At 42.1% G+C, this 15402-nt stretch overlaps 1 protein-coding gene across 9 annotated transcripts in view; it reads left to right on the top strand.

Moving 5' to 3' along the window:
* Positions 1–15402, top strand: part of TTBK1 (tau tubulin kinase 1) — a 119088-nt gene that overhangs the window by 52624 nt on the left and 51062 nt on the right. For 8 of the 9 annotated variants that reach the window (XM_074578777.1, XM_074578776.1, XM_074578781.1 and 5 more), the window contains 3 exons: positions 11660–11725; positions 13256–13348; positions 14078–14203. In XM_074578777.1, the coding sequence (XP_074434878.1) occupies positions 11660–11725; positions 13256–13348; positions 14078–14203 (285 nt within the window). The remainder of the gene's footprint in view (positions 1–11659; positions 11726–13255; positions 13349–14077; positions 14204–15402) is intronic. The other variant, XM_074578778.1, reaches the window with a different exon arrangement.

Genomic DNA, 15402 nt, shown 5'->3' with positions numbered 1-15402 from the left:
AGCGGCAAAAGTTAATAGCCAGAGGGTGACACAAACCGTGGCAATGTGTCCTTATCTCTCATACACACCCCCAACAAGCCACAAAGCTCTTGAGACATCAAGCCAGGCTAGTAGATAGGGCTTCCATTTCCTACAGGAAGACGTCTTCAGTGACCATCACTCACCTCTGCTTCTTGGTATGGACATTTGGTACAGGCTCAGCTGGCGTCCCTGACGGTTCTTGTTCCTCCTCACCTGACCCAGGTTACTAAATCTATTCAGCAGCTGCAGATCTGCATGTGGAGCAGGACCCTCCCTTCTGCTGCAAGCTTCCCTCCTCTTGGGAGTCTCCATCTGTTGCTCCTTTGAGCATAACTGCTATTTGTCCCTTTTTCCTTGCATTGCAGGGTGCATGATCTTCACTTTCAGAGACTCTGCGAAGATTCTCTTGATCTCTTCTTCACCCTCCCTGATGCTACACAATCTGCTCACCTCCTTTCCCACCTCACTACAGCTCCTTCACTGGTAACTCCGCACCTCAACTAGAGTACTTCTCTTAGAAATGAGGCATCAGGTGCTCTCTGAAGCCCAATGTGAATGGCCATATCCTTCCTTTAAGGCTTTTTCTGGGTTGAGGTCTCCAGCGTGCTAAAGATAGTTGCATCAGCCCATGCTGGGGACCAGGCCTTGTGGCCCATCACCACCATCATTATAGCCTCAGTCAGGTCCACGCTGTCCTGAGCAATGTTTCCGGGCCCCTTCACACCCTTGTTTTGCTAACTGCTGTCACAACTGCTGCAGCTCTGTTATTAAATCAAAATGTTCGTTCTTTTCATGTCCAAGTTTTTGTTAAATATTGAGACTCTCACAGTTAAACTTTGATCTACAGGAAATCAGGTTCTGAATTTGTCTGATCTCAAAACTTTCTTGTCTCGTGATACTACAAATAGTTTAACAAGAGAGGGGAGACTGAAAACACAACTTTGACTAGGTTGTGTCATACAGTTCTTGTTGTGTGCACATCTTTAATTTGTTGCCTTTTTAAAAGACAACTGTAATTGCCACAACTCAAATGAGAGGTAAACGTTGTCTTTTGCAGTGTAATTTCTTGAAGTGTGGACTTTCTCAGGGCCTGATGTTTTGGAAAATTCAGATGTACTATATGGACTATGTTGCCCTTGTCTTTAGGCACAAATGCTGCAGAATATACTGTTGGTGATCCGGTACTTTCCCTTAGAAAAGCTGTGCAGACTTTTCCTAATTGCATCCCAGCTAGCCATATTTCAATTGATTTTGTTCTTAGGAGGGTTTCAAGTATTCGTTCTGGTGCACAGGATCTGAACCAACATCACACCTTTTAAAAATTAGTATTGCACGTGCTAGATTGAACAGAATGCAAGGGGACCGCATGTGCCCAGCTACATGTACCCTACCTGTAGGGTATCCAGAAGCACCTTCTTTAGGACTGGAGGCAGGTCACCAAATGCGTCAGGCCAGTGTTGCAATTGTTACGGTCCATATTGAATAGGATGATGAAAGCTTTTTTGGTGCCTTTACGCAAATCTAGATGAGATAACAGTTGGTGATGCATAAGATACCACCCATCCAGCTCTAAACAGGATTCAGAAGACAGTAACGACAAACGCACCTGAAGAGGGATGGAAAAGATTGTAATTATAAACTGAGCAAGAAGACAAATAAAAGAAATTTTATACAAGTCTGTAAGATACTATAAAGTCTTCAGAAGCAAATGAGAGAGCCTCTGTTCTCTTTGGTTACATAGGAACAAGATAGTCAGTGAAATAGGTGATGCATTTAAACCAATAAAGGGATGCATTTATTCATGAGGCATCACTTGCTGCCACAGGTAGTAAGCGCGCATTGGGAAGAGTAATACAGCACATGCGTGCAGGTCAGAGACTGGTCTAAATATCAGCGATGGGACAGAGTGTGCTGTGATAAAGGTAAGGGACAGCTATAGAAGATAGGGGGGGTACTAAAAAATGGCAGGTGAAATTCTGCGTAGATAAACAGTGATGCTCATGGTGTGTGTTGGGGCAGGGGGAGAACAGTTCTAATTTCACAGTTCACAGTGGCCTCTGAACTGACAAGTATCGCTGGTAATTGAGACCTCGATGTTATGGAATAGCTTCATGAAAACATAGGTTTGATACTCAACAGCTTACAAGAAGGTACTCAAACATTAGAATTCATCGGGAAAGGAATTCAGGACAAATCAGAGATCACTGTTGTGACCTTTGATGAGAATGGGGTGGCTTTTCAGAGTTCTCATACCATACCTGAGAGTAAACTTCAGACTGAGCTGAGGTGGACTGAGTATCTATTGGCCTTGTTCATGCAAAGGGCCTCTCTCTTTGTGTTGGTCATAGTGTGATGGTAGCAGCAGTTGTGGATATAGGCCATCCCTGCCATCTACTATTAAAAGAGCTTGCTGTAGGGTGCTTTACTTTTTAACCCCTCTCCTCTGAGATTTTTGCAGTGGCTTCACTTTGTGGTTGCATGCGGGCAAACTAGCCCAGGCAAACTAGCAGCAGGAAAACGCGTAAATATAAAATCTGTTTAGAAACATATCAAAAATGGAGGTAAAAGAAAGAACTGGTGTTCTCTTCCATATCAACGGTCAGCCTGCAGAACATTTGCACCCCATTTTTCCCTTGCTGGAGAAGAAAATTGGGAAATATAAGTAGCTTGGGTGCAGTGTTGTCTTGAACCAATCTAACCTGGCATATAGGAAGCAGTATTTCCTTTCCTTAACACCTAAAGCAATCCCATTACCTCATCCAAGGCCTCTGTCCTTGTTTTCCAGCTTACATTCTGCACCCTCCCACACCCCACAATACCTTTTTCTCCATGGGATCTTCCTAGGATTTGTGCTATTGTATAACTTCAGTGGCAAGGAAGCGTGTTTTTTTTATACAGTTATGCCGATGTGTTATACTCTTCGTTATCAGCACGAGGGTTCCCATCCACGTGGGTTTGAAGTGGGCATGTGTTTGAAGTTCAAGCCATGTGTTTCTCAGTCATGGAAGTCTTGGAGATCTGCTTAAGAAGAGATGGCTTATGGAGGGTATCTGTTAGTTCAGTTCTAGTTAATAAGTGCTTTCAGATGCAGAGGGTACTCTTCTGAGAAAAAAGTCTAGTTTTCTCTCTGTGATTTTTTTTTTTTTCACCTCTCCCGTGAAAAAGTCCATTTTGGGGTGAATCGCAAGACCTTCTGTAACAAATTTTGTATTACAAGATGCAGAGAGCTTTTTTAGGGTTTTAACTATTATTTCCTCTAGGCGCAACCTTCTGCCATGGTTCAGGTAGAGATAAGAGCAGTTTTATTCACTGTGGTGTCCTGATTGTACAACCTACCTTTGCCATGCAGCAGTATAAGCAGTCAATGTTGATGCACGTCTTCAGACAACAGAGCTAAGCAACTGGGGAAAGAATAGAAAAGCTGGGGTTTTTTTAAATTTGTGGAAGTATCTTCTAAGTGCACAAGTCAAAATTTTCATCTTGCATTAATTTTTATAGCATGAGAGCTGGACTAGCAGAACGCGTTTGATACAGGGAACCAAGGCTGAGCAGAAAATTTGAACTTGGAGGAGAAAATAGACAGAGATGTTGTTATACAAATAATATGATGAACAACACTTGTATAGTGGAGGTGTTCTGAGTCATGAAGGTCTTCTGTGCTAATGTAGGTCAGGTTTTGGACAATAACTCCTCGATCATTACTGGTCTTTGTTCAGGTCTGCTAGATTTGTCACTAACATGCAGTACAGAAAGCATTATGCTTTTCCTCTGTCTGTGACACCCTGCCTTCAGAAACATATTCCCTGGGGCTCCACAAATATTAATTGAAAGTGGTCAAGGGTTTAGCAGCTTGGTCTTAATTATTTATTGGAAAACAGAGGAGAGGCTATGTTTTTCCTGGAGTCTCTCTCCCCTTGCAGGATCTGACACTGGGCTGTTATGCTCAGCAAAGCATTTTTTTAGCTTAGTCAGCTGCAGCCCATTGATTAGATCTCGGTCTCCTCGTGGCTCAGACTGCACTGCAGTAGTTTGCAGTGCCTTGCCGAAGATCCTGTACATGTGCGAGGGCGGCTCTGTGAGTCAGTGGGCAGAAAGAAGATGTTGTAGGCAGGGCAGGGCGTAGCCTGTTCAGACGAGCACGATGAAGGCTGCAGAAATGTGTCAGCTAATTGGAAAAAAAAGGTATTTATTTTCCAAGTGTCTGTTCATAGTGTTAAAAATAAACTTTGCTGCAGCAAACAAGGTATTAGAACAGGACAGAAAGGTATGTTTTTCTACTAAGTACTTTCCCCCCACTGGAAAATGAACTATAAAATAACACAAAGGATATTAACACCTACATCCTAAGACCCCAAATATTCAAACATAGAAGCCCATTAGCTTTTATACTTACTTTGTACTTGAAATACATGAATAGTTGTTACGTTATGTAGGAGATGATGAACATTTTGCAGTAGAATAAACAGATTTGTGGAGCTGTAGTACTCGGAGTTATATCCCTTAGGAAGGGATATAAGTTTTGTCTCGAACTTTCTATTGTAGAAAGGTAGTTGGAGAAAAGGCTGAAAGCACAACATAGTCACATTGGTTCACACAGAGATCATAGAATCATAGAATCTGCATGGTTGGAAAGGACCTTTGAGATCATCGAGTCCAACCAAACAACCTACAATCTCTGCCACTAGAGCATGCAACTAGAGCCACCAGAGATGGGGGAAAAGGAAAAAAAAAAAAAGTGAACCAATGTCTTTAAAAATAGTGCGCATTTAATATATTATAGAAATGCTGTTTCTGTGGGAATAGGTTAGTTATAAAACAGATCATTGTGAAAATTATGTAAAGGTTCTCGTTGTAACTTTCATTATTGGACTTGAGAACAGAGTTCACGTTCTGGTTTAAAACATTGCAACTACAGAAAGCCAGTGCAATTGAAATTAAATGTACGAAAAGCAGACTAGCTGATGGATTTGAAAATCTATTAGCGAGCAGGGACTCTTGTATCTTGTTATAACTAGCTGTTTCTCTGCTTTCCTCCCCTGGCAGCCCTGGTTCAGTGAGGGTGACCTCAGATCATCTACATCAGCTTGTTGGTGGTTTATTTTATGTAGCAACGCTCTGGTTAGAGCTCTTGTGCTAGAGCGGTGAGGGAAAAGGAAGGACAGCTCAGGCTCAAATCCCGTATATGCCTGCAGGGAACTGAGATCCCATTTTCCATTTCCGAGCACCTTTCCTGCCAGGCTGCAGGGGGGATACGGTACATCTGAGTGTGTCCTTCCTTCTGGTCGATGCTGTTCCACTTGAAGCTCTGATTATTCTTCCCACTGGACTGCAGAGAGAGGAACGGAAAACTATTACTGTGTGCGGTGGTGAGGGAACAGGGGCTTCACTCCCTGGGCAGGTGCATGTTGAGTTGGATTGACAGTCAAGTCTCCCCTCCATCAGGTAAGTGCATTTGCTGCCAAGTTACAGAGTGCCTGTTGTACACCTTCTCTCTCTTGGTAATAAATATTCAATTATTCTGTGCAAAAGGGATCCTTTCCAACACGGATGTTCTTAGACTTGCATCTCAAAGCACCCTGTGGCTTAGGGGTGAGGGTGTGCTCTGGAAGGAGGGAAGTGTGGTTTTCATGTCTGTCCAGGGGGTGGAGAGATTTGAACTTAGCTCTGCAGCATCTCAGTGATTGCCAGGACTGTCTTTTGTCGTCTTTGGTAGAAAAAGACCATTTTCTCCATCTGACTCTAGGAAAGCATTATGAGCTGTAAATCACAAATGAGATGTGACTAACTCTCTACAGCACTCTCCAAAACATTTCAATGTCAGTGGTTCCCCCGCTCTGTGTTACAGCACATGAAGAACTTCTCTTCCTTACTTATCACTTTCCATGGAGACATTCTGTGCTACTTGTTCCTCTATGGGACCACACATGTAAGAAACAAGTGTGGCTCTGAGGCCAAAATTCTCTTGTTAAAAATCAAGTGATAATCAAATAATAGGATTACAGCTGGAATAAGCTTTTGATTAAAAAAGTGATCATTCTTTGCCCTGTTTCCAATGTGAGAAAGGCATCCTCATCTCCAGCACAAGTTCTGGCGCAGGAATTGCATGATGACACGGTTGGTGCATGGTATTCAGAAAGACAAAATTATTACCTTAGTCTTTTCTGATGTTAAAATCCGTTGGAAATTTTGAATTCTCCTAAAGTAAAGAAGGAAAGATGGCATTTTTAACTCATCTCCTTTGGGTCTTTTGCTTTGGAAAGAATAGTAGGAGGCTATTAAGTAACTTTCTCAAAACTAAATTTTGTGCAAAATCGATGGAATTCTTAGAACTTGCATGTTTTTAGGGAAGAGAAATACTGAGATTCAAATAAAAAGCTCCATTGGGTTGATTGCTTTTGATTAGTTGATTTCTTTTGCAATAATTGTCTCTTAGCCGAGGTCTTTCCTCAGTTCACTGAATTGAGTTTTAAGGTTATATAGTATTTTATAACATTAGCTCTGGTCTCTGATCAGGGTGGCCCTCGTGTTTCCATACTGTGCAATTCACATCTTAAGATACAGTGACTGCCCACACGACCCAAAAGCAGCACTGACTTTCATTCTGCTCTCTTACAAACCACCATGCTGCATCCCACCACAGGCAGCGGAGACCCCGCTATTTCTCGGTGGAGCACTGCAGCGGTTATCAGGGAAGGGGAAGATGAAGCTGTGAAGCCTGTAAAATTGGCACGTCAGTGATTGTACAGAGATTGCTGGTGAGAAAGCAAGGTGGTGGCTGGGGAAAAAGCCAAACATCTTGGTGGGAACCCATGACAATTTAAATGGGGAAGGGGGCATCTCTAATCATTTTTGGAAACTTATGCGCTGATGTTAGAATTTGCTCTGGGTGAAAAGAGCAAGAGATGAGAAAGAGCAAATCCCTTTGCTGGTTATTAGATCAGTGTGATTGGGGGAGGAAGGGATGTGTAAGTATCAGATGATTTTAGGACGGAAAATCACGGTAGAAGCATACAACTGATCTGTGGCTAGGCTGTGTGCATCTCTGCTCTCAACTTTGCTTCTTATACTGTTAGGTGTGATATGTGAGCAGGGGGAAGTTAGTCTCTAGAGGGACCCCTCTCACCACTCTACAGAGCGCTCACAATCCACACAGGCTCACGAAACGCTTTGTGTGTAAATGAAACTAAATACAGCATGGGCCAACAGCCCTGGGAAGGATGCCGGGAGATGGCAACAGCTGAACAAGAGACTCAGGTTTCTGGAGGGATACGATATGAAATTGTTTTTTAATTCATTTCTGTTTAATTTTTTTCTCATTTTGTTGTTTTTTATCATGTTTTTCTTTGGGTTTCTCTCTGTTTTACAGTTCTTTTGGGCTCTTCTTTTGAGGCTGTGTTTGATGCGTTGGCTTCCCATCCGCTGCTCGTAACCATCTCTGCTATGAGTTGTGAGTGAGCCATCACCATGCTTCTGGGTTTTCATTTTGTTTTGTGCTTTTGTTATATATGGAAGTCCGAATTACACCTGGTTTTCTTTTTTTCCCTCATGATATGTTTGTTTTTCAGCAGGATCATGACAGCTACCTAAATGTGATGCAGAGGCCTAGAACACTTGGGATTCTGCTTGAGGGGCTCGCAGACATTTGGGTGGTGCCAGAGACTGTGGTTTTGTCACTTCTGTGGTTTCAGAGGCAAGGGGAGGGGAGTTCTCTCATCTTACATTTTTGGCTCCAGCTTCCTCTATTAATTTCTGACTCCCCATTGGGATAAAATATGCTGCTGTCATTAATGATTCTACAAAGTGCTGCTGTTGAAATTAGCAAGTTAAAACTCATATAAGAGGGGCAGAATTTGTCTCCGCAGGAGAGGTGGAGATGCATGTCCCTGCATCTCCCCGTGAGCATAACTGATGGAAGCAGGACATTCCTAGAAGTCACAGAGATACTTCCTTTCAGTTCAGTTAAAGCTTCCTTTCACTTTTCCTTCTTATTACAACTTTTCCAACAAGTCATTTCAATGCAAGATAAATCTCCAAGTGCTTCCCATGATCTGTGGCATTTCCACTCTCCCCTTACCACCTTCTCTTCGATCTGCGCTAACTTTCTTTTAATTTTCTTACTGCTGGAAGTCCTTTTCCTGTTTCCAGGAGAGGTGGGTTTATGATCCTAGGTGACAGCAGGCCTGCCAGGGGCAAAGGTGGTGGCTCTCATGAGGTGTTTGCACAGGCCTCCAGAAAGTTGGGGAGGAACCAGCAGTCATGTTCTATGAGAGGACCACAGGCATAAGAAACAGCAGGAGGAAAGTACTGGCATCCAAATCTAAGGTTTTTAGGAAGGAAGCTCGAAACCGGGACATTCAAAATATCAACCTAGGGTCCAGTGAGGCGAGAGGAAAAATTTTAATCTCTGTGTATGAGTGTGGTGTAAGGGGCAGGGATTCAGATTAATGAGGAAATACAAGCACTCCTGAAATAAAGGGAGCATATGCAGGAAAGACAGACTTCAGGTGAATGATAAGGGAGACACTTAAAATACAAATAATCATGAGTGTTTGAACTGGAGAATGATGAAAAGCAGATGGGTGCAGAAGAGCACAGTTTGGAACAATGCATCCACTTTGGACAGGATTTTGTTACCTAATTCTGTCTTTGTCTTTTATGTAGTGTACATCACCAATATATTGCAAGGAACACAGAGTATAATTTTTGCTCTGTGGTAGTGATCTAACATATTCTCCCAAGCTAAAACTCATTTTAAACCAAATTCTAACACAATTCAATATACTTCATATCTCTGTCATCTCGCTGACAGCTCTGTGTAATAAATTACTTTAGCTTTGTGCTAGACACAATCTGAATGCAGGAAGAGATATACTTTACCCTGAGTACTGTTTTTGATAGTAATACTGATGTGGAAAAAATTAAAACATAAATCATGCATGGTTTAAAATTGTATTTCAGCTTGCTAGCTTATTACCTTCTTATCATTTGGGGGATTCAAATCAATTGGGTTATATATGATTCCATCATCTGAAGCTCCTAACTGTTACAGTGTCCGTTCTGTGTCAAATGTGGACCAGTCTGGACAGCAGGGATGCTTTATCCAGGCTCTTTTCCACTGCTGGGCAATGCAGTGGTGGGGTGAAATTTGTTAACCGGAAGAAACGAAGCGTGTAAAGAAATCATCTGGAAAATTAATATGGATGAATTCAGAAGAAAAGTCAATAACATTGGGGTATACAGAATGTGCTACAATAAATGCTCGGGCAGGAGCTGTTTGTTTGGATGAAAAACAAAGTATCTCCACAGCCATGGAAATATTTGATTGCAGTGATTAGTGACACAGTCAAAAGGCATGACTAATTGCCTTGTGACTGGCAGGGCAGTCAAATACGGTTAAAAGAGGTGAAACCTTTATGAGGAAAAGATGCTGTTAACACAGTTAGCATCTGCCTATTTTGTCCAAAGGTCTAAACGTCCTGTCAAAACAATTGCAAAGTCTTGCTGAGTTGCAGTGCTCTGCCTTCGCTGAGGTACCACATGAGAGAGGACTGGAGAGAGAGCCCTTTGGGGTTCAGCTGCAGGACTGCCTTGGTGAGCGGTGTCATGTTGGCGGTGGGACAGATGCACAGTTAAAAGATGGCTGAGTTTTTGGGTTGCTTCTGAAAGAGGAGGGGAAAACATTTGCAAACTGCCTAGAGTTGCTTTCAGAATAGATCTAATTAAAGACTGCAAAGATAGCCTGTCTGCCAGAAATAGTAAGTATTGATCTAAAGAGATTTTCAGAGACATTGCCAACCGTACTGAAACCAGCACACGTGGTACGTGGTTCAGTACATACACAGTTGATAAGTGATGACATTGAAGCGGGGAAAGAACACGGAAGACAAACTCCCGTGGACTGCAAATATTGAACAATATTTGTTCTGAAAACATTCTGGGTTACACGCTAGAGTTGTTCCAATACACTCATTTTTTATGGCTTATGAAAAGTATCCAAACACACTAGCTTCCGCTCATAATGGAAGAGAGGAACGTCCTCTTGCTTTTGAATATGTAGAGGACATTTACGGTGATGGCTGATTCCAACAGATGTATTCCAGTGGGCAATATTATGCTTTTCAGGAACTCACATCAGTGAATTCACTGGAATTCTGAAAAATATTTCACAGTCATTTTCAGTGCTAATCCTAAATGCATGCCCCAGGAGCAATGAGGTACACGGTCATGAATATAGTATCTCGACTATTACCTGCTGCTAAATAAGTAGCTTATAGCTCAAGCTGGTGTACTGCAAGATTAAATGCCACATTAAGTGCATGGGATACGCATACGGGTTCTCCTTGTGGGCATTTGATTAATGTAAAGGAGTTGTAAGATAGACTTGTGGCTTTTTTTGCTTGGAGTCGCTATAACTTAAGAGCTGCATTATACACCATCCGGGTGTATGTTAGTGGCACGATGTTGGTGAACTTGTTTAAAAAACATTTGAAGTTTTATCCTTTCTGAGAATATTGAAACTAAGAGCAACTTCCCTGAACGCAAAAGGAAGCAAGTGAATTGTATGTATTTAAGCTGACAGAAAGGTGCCCAAGAATAAAAGTACAGTTTTAGGCTTAGTTCTGAAAGCATAGGCACAGCTGAAAGAACAAACATGAATCAACTGACCTAAGTGGGACAAGTTACCCAAGTAGAGTTGTTGCTCCAATTTCTGCAAGAGTAGGATCTTAATTATGAGTAAGTTTAGCTCTTCGCCCAAGCATAACCTTATTATGGAAGATGTCTGGGCCTGAACCTGGTTTTGCCATGTGAGTTTTGAAAGCACTGCTGTTAACTCTCATGCTTCTAGCTCAGCTGAAAGGATTTGGTGGATGTCATTATTTAAATGCATTTTTTCCAGAACAATGACATCTTCAGTAAGTGAACTCACATGGTGTAATGTTCTTGCGGAGGCAGCAGTGGAAAGAGTTGGAAGTGTTGCTCAGCCCCCAGAACAGAGGAAGCCTCCAGCCCAGAGGAATAGTCACAAGAGAACTGCCTTCTTGCCAAGGCCACTGTATCAAACCTTCTCTTCCCCAGGACACGAGGAACAAGAGAATCAGAGAAAATAAAGATACATGGTTTAGGATATACTGGGAACACTCTGGGGAAAAAAAAAAAGCAAGAACTTTGAAAGTCAGAGGTTCTTAATGTCTTTAAGTCTTACAGAAGATGTTAACACGCAGCGTCAGCAAACGCGTATGGTCATCTGGCCTGACCAGGCTGCCCTCCAGCTTTGCTTAGCTCATGTGATGACTCAGTTTTGCACTTGCGCTTCTTTACTAGCTTTTCCCTTGACTTGGAGTCTAAAAAGGAAAATACGATCTTGGATAATGTTCTTAGCTCTATGCCTACACTATTATGCTTCTAACCTATCACTGTAACCACTTTGCCCTCTCTGTAAAATAAGCTTTTCTAGAAACGCAGAATTGGAGAATGCTGTCTGTTTAGCTGGCTGCTAGAGCAGATGGAGGCAGTAAGAGCTTTGTATCCCTTGGGCACATACGAAATCACAGTATAGACGAGAAGTTCTCAGGAGTTAGCTGCAGAGGGGATTTAGTAATCTGCTCTGTCTCTGAGATTTTCTGTTGTCTCCCTTCAGCCTCGCAATGTTGCTGGTTTTCGAGGAACGGTCCGCTACGCTTCGGTGAATGCACACAAAAACCGAGTGAGTATTTTTTGGTTTTAAGGAGTTAACAGCAAGGTTATTTCTCCTCAGAAACCTGTTTTCAGGAGCAGAGGACTAAGAGGTGTGAGTTCTGTTCCGTTACCTACGGAAGTTAGTATATCAGATGAATTCCACTAGGTGGTCAAGGCTGTTGACTGTAAAATCAAAATTATTATTGAGTTATTGAATCCTCTTTAGTTGGCGGCCTTAATTATTGTAATTATTGTGTTATCAGACACTTTTTAAGGGGAAAAAGAAATTATGCAGAAGTGGAAATCGGGTTAAGTGCCAGGCTGCTTGCTACTAGTTTCTAGCAGAACTTGGCTGTGAATGACCAATTCCCAGGTCCCCAGATCCATTCTCCACCTGGAATTCTTAATATTAACATCATGCTGTCAGGCAAAGAGCCACCTAGTGATAGCTAGGTTTATTTTTCCCTGAAAAGAGCCATTATTTACATAGTGTCTGGCCTATTTCATTCTGAACGCTTCCAGAAGTCTCATCCAACATTCTTCTCAAAACACTCGTTTGTCCTATTTCACTAATGCTCCTTTGTTGACAGTACACTGTAAGTCCTCTGGTTCGGACACTAAGTGCTTGCCAGATGGAAACTGTCAGCCCTTTTGCATTATCTCTAGGTTTCTGGCCTTATCTGGGATGAGTCTGTAGGGAAAGTTTCAAGTTTTTTTAGGGAAGGAAGTTATTGTCTGCAGAAGGTGGAAAGTGTGATGTGGGGAGGGCAGTTGAATGCCTTCAGGAATTCGTTCTGTTCCCTGGGACACTGAGAAACCTGAGGTATAATTTTTGAAAGAGCTGAATAGTGCCAGCTGTAGCTGGCATCAGCTGAAGGTATATTTAGACACAAAAAATGCTGCATAATGCATGCTATTCTGAGAAATCATGTTCTAGACATTGGATGTTGAGCACCAAAAATGGCTTCTTGTGCTTTGACAGTTTCAGCTTTAATCCCCACGTTTCAGTTTCCCATTTGCTAGGCCAGGAGGAGAGTGGTACGTGGAAATGTTATACATCTGTAAATTGTTGTGGTGCTTGATGTTGTTTTGCAAAAGCCCTTGAGTAAATGCTGTCTTGCAAAAAGACTTTGAATGGTATTTAGCTCGAAAACAACAATAAAAAAGACTTTCTACATGCAGTTTGTGGGTTTTTTGTCCTTAATCTAGGTTAGTCCACATCCCATTAATAAACATTCCACTCTTGTATACTCAGTGAGGGAGAGTCCTACGGAAAGCTTGTGTTCTGTTGTATAGATAAAATTTCTTTCCTAATATATTCACAAAAAGGGGAAAAAAAAACAAAAGAGGTTATTCAGGTGACTGTGTTTACCTTGCCAAGCTTAAGAAATGCTTGATTTTACATCTTTAGTCTTTAATCTGGCTTTTTTAATCATTGAATGGGAAGTATGACTTCTCTTCCTGCTTTTTAAAATGAGGTAGCTCATCTGGAGAGCACAGCTGGACTACTGAGCAGCATGGAACTTTGCTCCTCAGTCTTCGTCTCTCTTTTCTCCAGGAGATGGGTAGACATGATGATCTGTGGTCCCTCTTTTACATGTTGGTGGAGTTTGCGGTTGGTCAGCTTCCATGGCGAAAGATCAAAGATAAGGTAGGAAACCTAGTGACTGTGCTTAAGATAGGGTGCTACATTTTTATAGTTATGACTCTTAATATTCCTCCTGCAGCTCAGTGCAGCTTTTTGCTGAAGTAAAGCCAGCGCCTGCTTTTCATCAGATCTCGCTGCAAGATGCTAACCTGCTTTTGTGTGTTCTGACGCACAGCGTCGGGTTTGTTTTATTTGGAGTAACTAGACGTTTTCTTATGCACATTGTTAATCATATCTGATCAAGCGACTTTGACTTTGCTCTTGCAAAGCAAACAACAAAAGTGGGAAGGCTGAGCTACTCTTTTGACAAAAGCAGAGCCTTTAGAAAGGCGGAACGATAACGCTTTGCCATGCCAAACAAGCCAAATGGGAATTGCAACTGGAAAGTTAAATAGAATAAAGTTAACCGTTCATGTTGTCTTGGAAAGACTTTGTGCTGGAGAATAAAATCCCTGGAAAGAAATAGGTCACCTGTGCAGAAGGCTGTGCTAAAGGGACAGCTTCTGAAGAGCGTTTCTGACTCAGGATTCCCCTTTGACCTTTACCATCAGTGACCAACCTCGCTTTGCTAGGGCCGCCAAACAGGAGAAGTGTGTGGACACAGTGCTGGGTCTAAGTAGAGGCCGTGCTCCAGGAATGATAACACTAGATGGTATTCCAGGAATGATAAGACTGTATGACTATGAAGCAATAGAAGAGATTCTTGGCTCTGAGATATTTTCTTTTTTCCAGGAGCAGGTTGGCATGATAAAAGAAAAGTATGAACACCGAATGCTGCTAAAACACATGCCTTCAGAGTTCCACCTTTTTCTGGATCATATTGCAAGCCTAGATTACTTCACCAAGCCAGACTATCAGGTAGGAGCCTTTCTTTGTTACCAGTCTGATGCGTGGCACACTGGATTGGCATTTGGATTTTCTAACGTTTCCATGCACGTGTTCATACCTGGCTGAGAAATACCTTTCCTAGGACCAGGAGAAAAAGGTTGGCCTGTACAGTTCTTCGACATCTCAAAAGTGTTTTCTTCTCCTGCCACCACCCTGTCCAAAGTAATCCTGTACTCCAGACCAGAAAGCTCTTCCCAAGCAACAGAGTACTTTTGGCTTTCATTAAAACACAGAAGTTTTGAGATACTCCAAACGTGACAGAATTTTAGCACAGCTTGACAAAGTCTGCAAAGAGCCTATGCCAACAGCTCAACAGTGCACACCAACTCCTTTGTTTTCTTGCAGACTCATATGGGCCTTAGCTATTACTGTCTCTTTCTTTAATATTCATCTTAACATTTTTTTTTCTCCCATTCACTGTTTGCTGAATGTTGTCAGCATATATGTGATCAGTTACAGTAGCTCAGCTAACACAGTATAACTGAGGCGACTTGATTCTGTGTCCCTTTTTTATCACAGTGTTTTTCACTGTACATTAAAGCCAGAATGATGAAAACAACATTTTATTAGCTGATTTGTGCAGTCTTAAATGAGTGTCTGCCTCTGTTGATAGTGCATCAAATGAGTGGGAAAATGGTAGGAGGGCGTTTCAGCAAACTCTCTCCAGCAGTGCTTTTTTATGTTAGCCATGTCCATGTTGCAGCATAGCAACCACAACTTTTTAAAAAAGAAAAAAAAAAAAAAAAAAAGGCAAATACTTTCTGGATAGGACAGCGGAAAAATAACATTTGCCACTAAGATGGAAGGCTATAGAGGGATGGAGGTGGACTGAGGAGATGCTGAGGGAACTGGACTTGTTTAGACTGGAGAAGAAAAGTCAAAGAGGGGATCTGATTGCTGTCTTCCACTGCCTTAAGGGCAGTTGTGGGGAGAACAGAGGCAGACTTTTCTCAAAGGCAGCAAGGGAAAATGTGACTAATCACTTTCCTTGGTTTTGTGTTCTGTCCAGGCACCAAAAGGCCAGGTCTGTTACGGACAAGAAAATATGGCAAGTTTAGCCTCTATCTACCCTTAGGTCCATGGTATACAAACTAAAAAATTCTTAACGGAGTGGTGTATACCGGCATTATGGTGGGCATTATATTCTTGCTGAAGAGGGATGCTGGGCT

Source organism: Larus michahellis, chromosome 3 (assembly GCF_964199755.1).
Source record: "Larus michahellis chromosome 3, bLarMic1.1, whole genome shotgun sequence".
Taxonomy (NCBI): domain Eukaryota; kingdom Metazoa; phylum Chordata; class Aves; order Charadriiformes; family Laridae; genus Larus; species Larus michahellis.
This window is presented reverse-complemented; position numbering and strand designations above follow the sequence as displayed.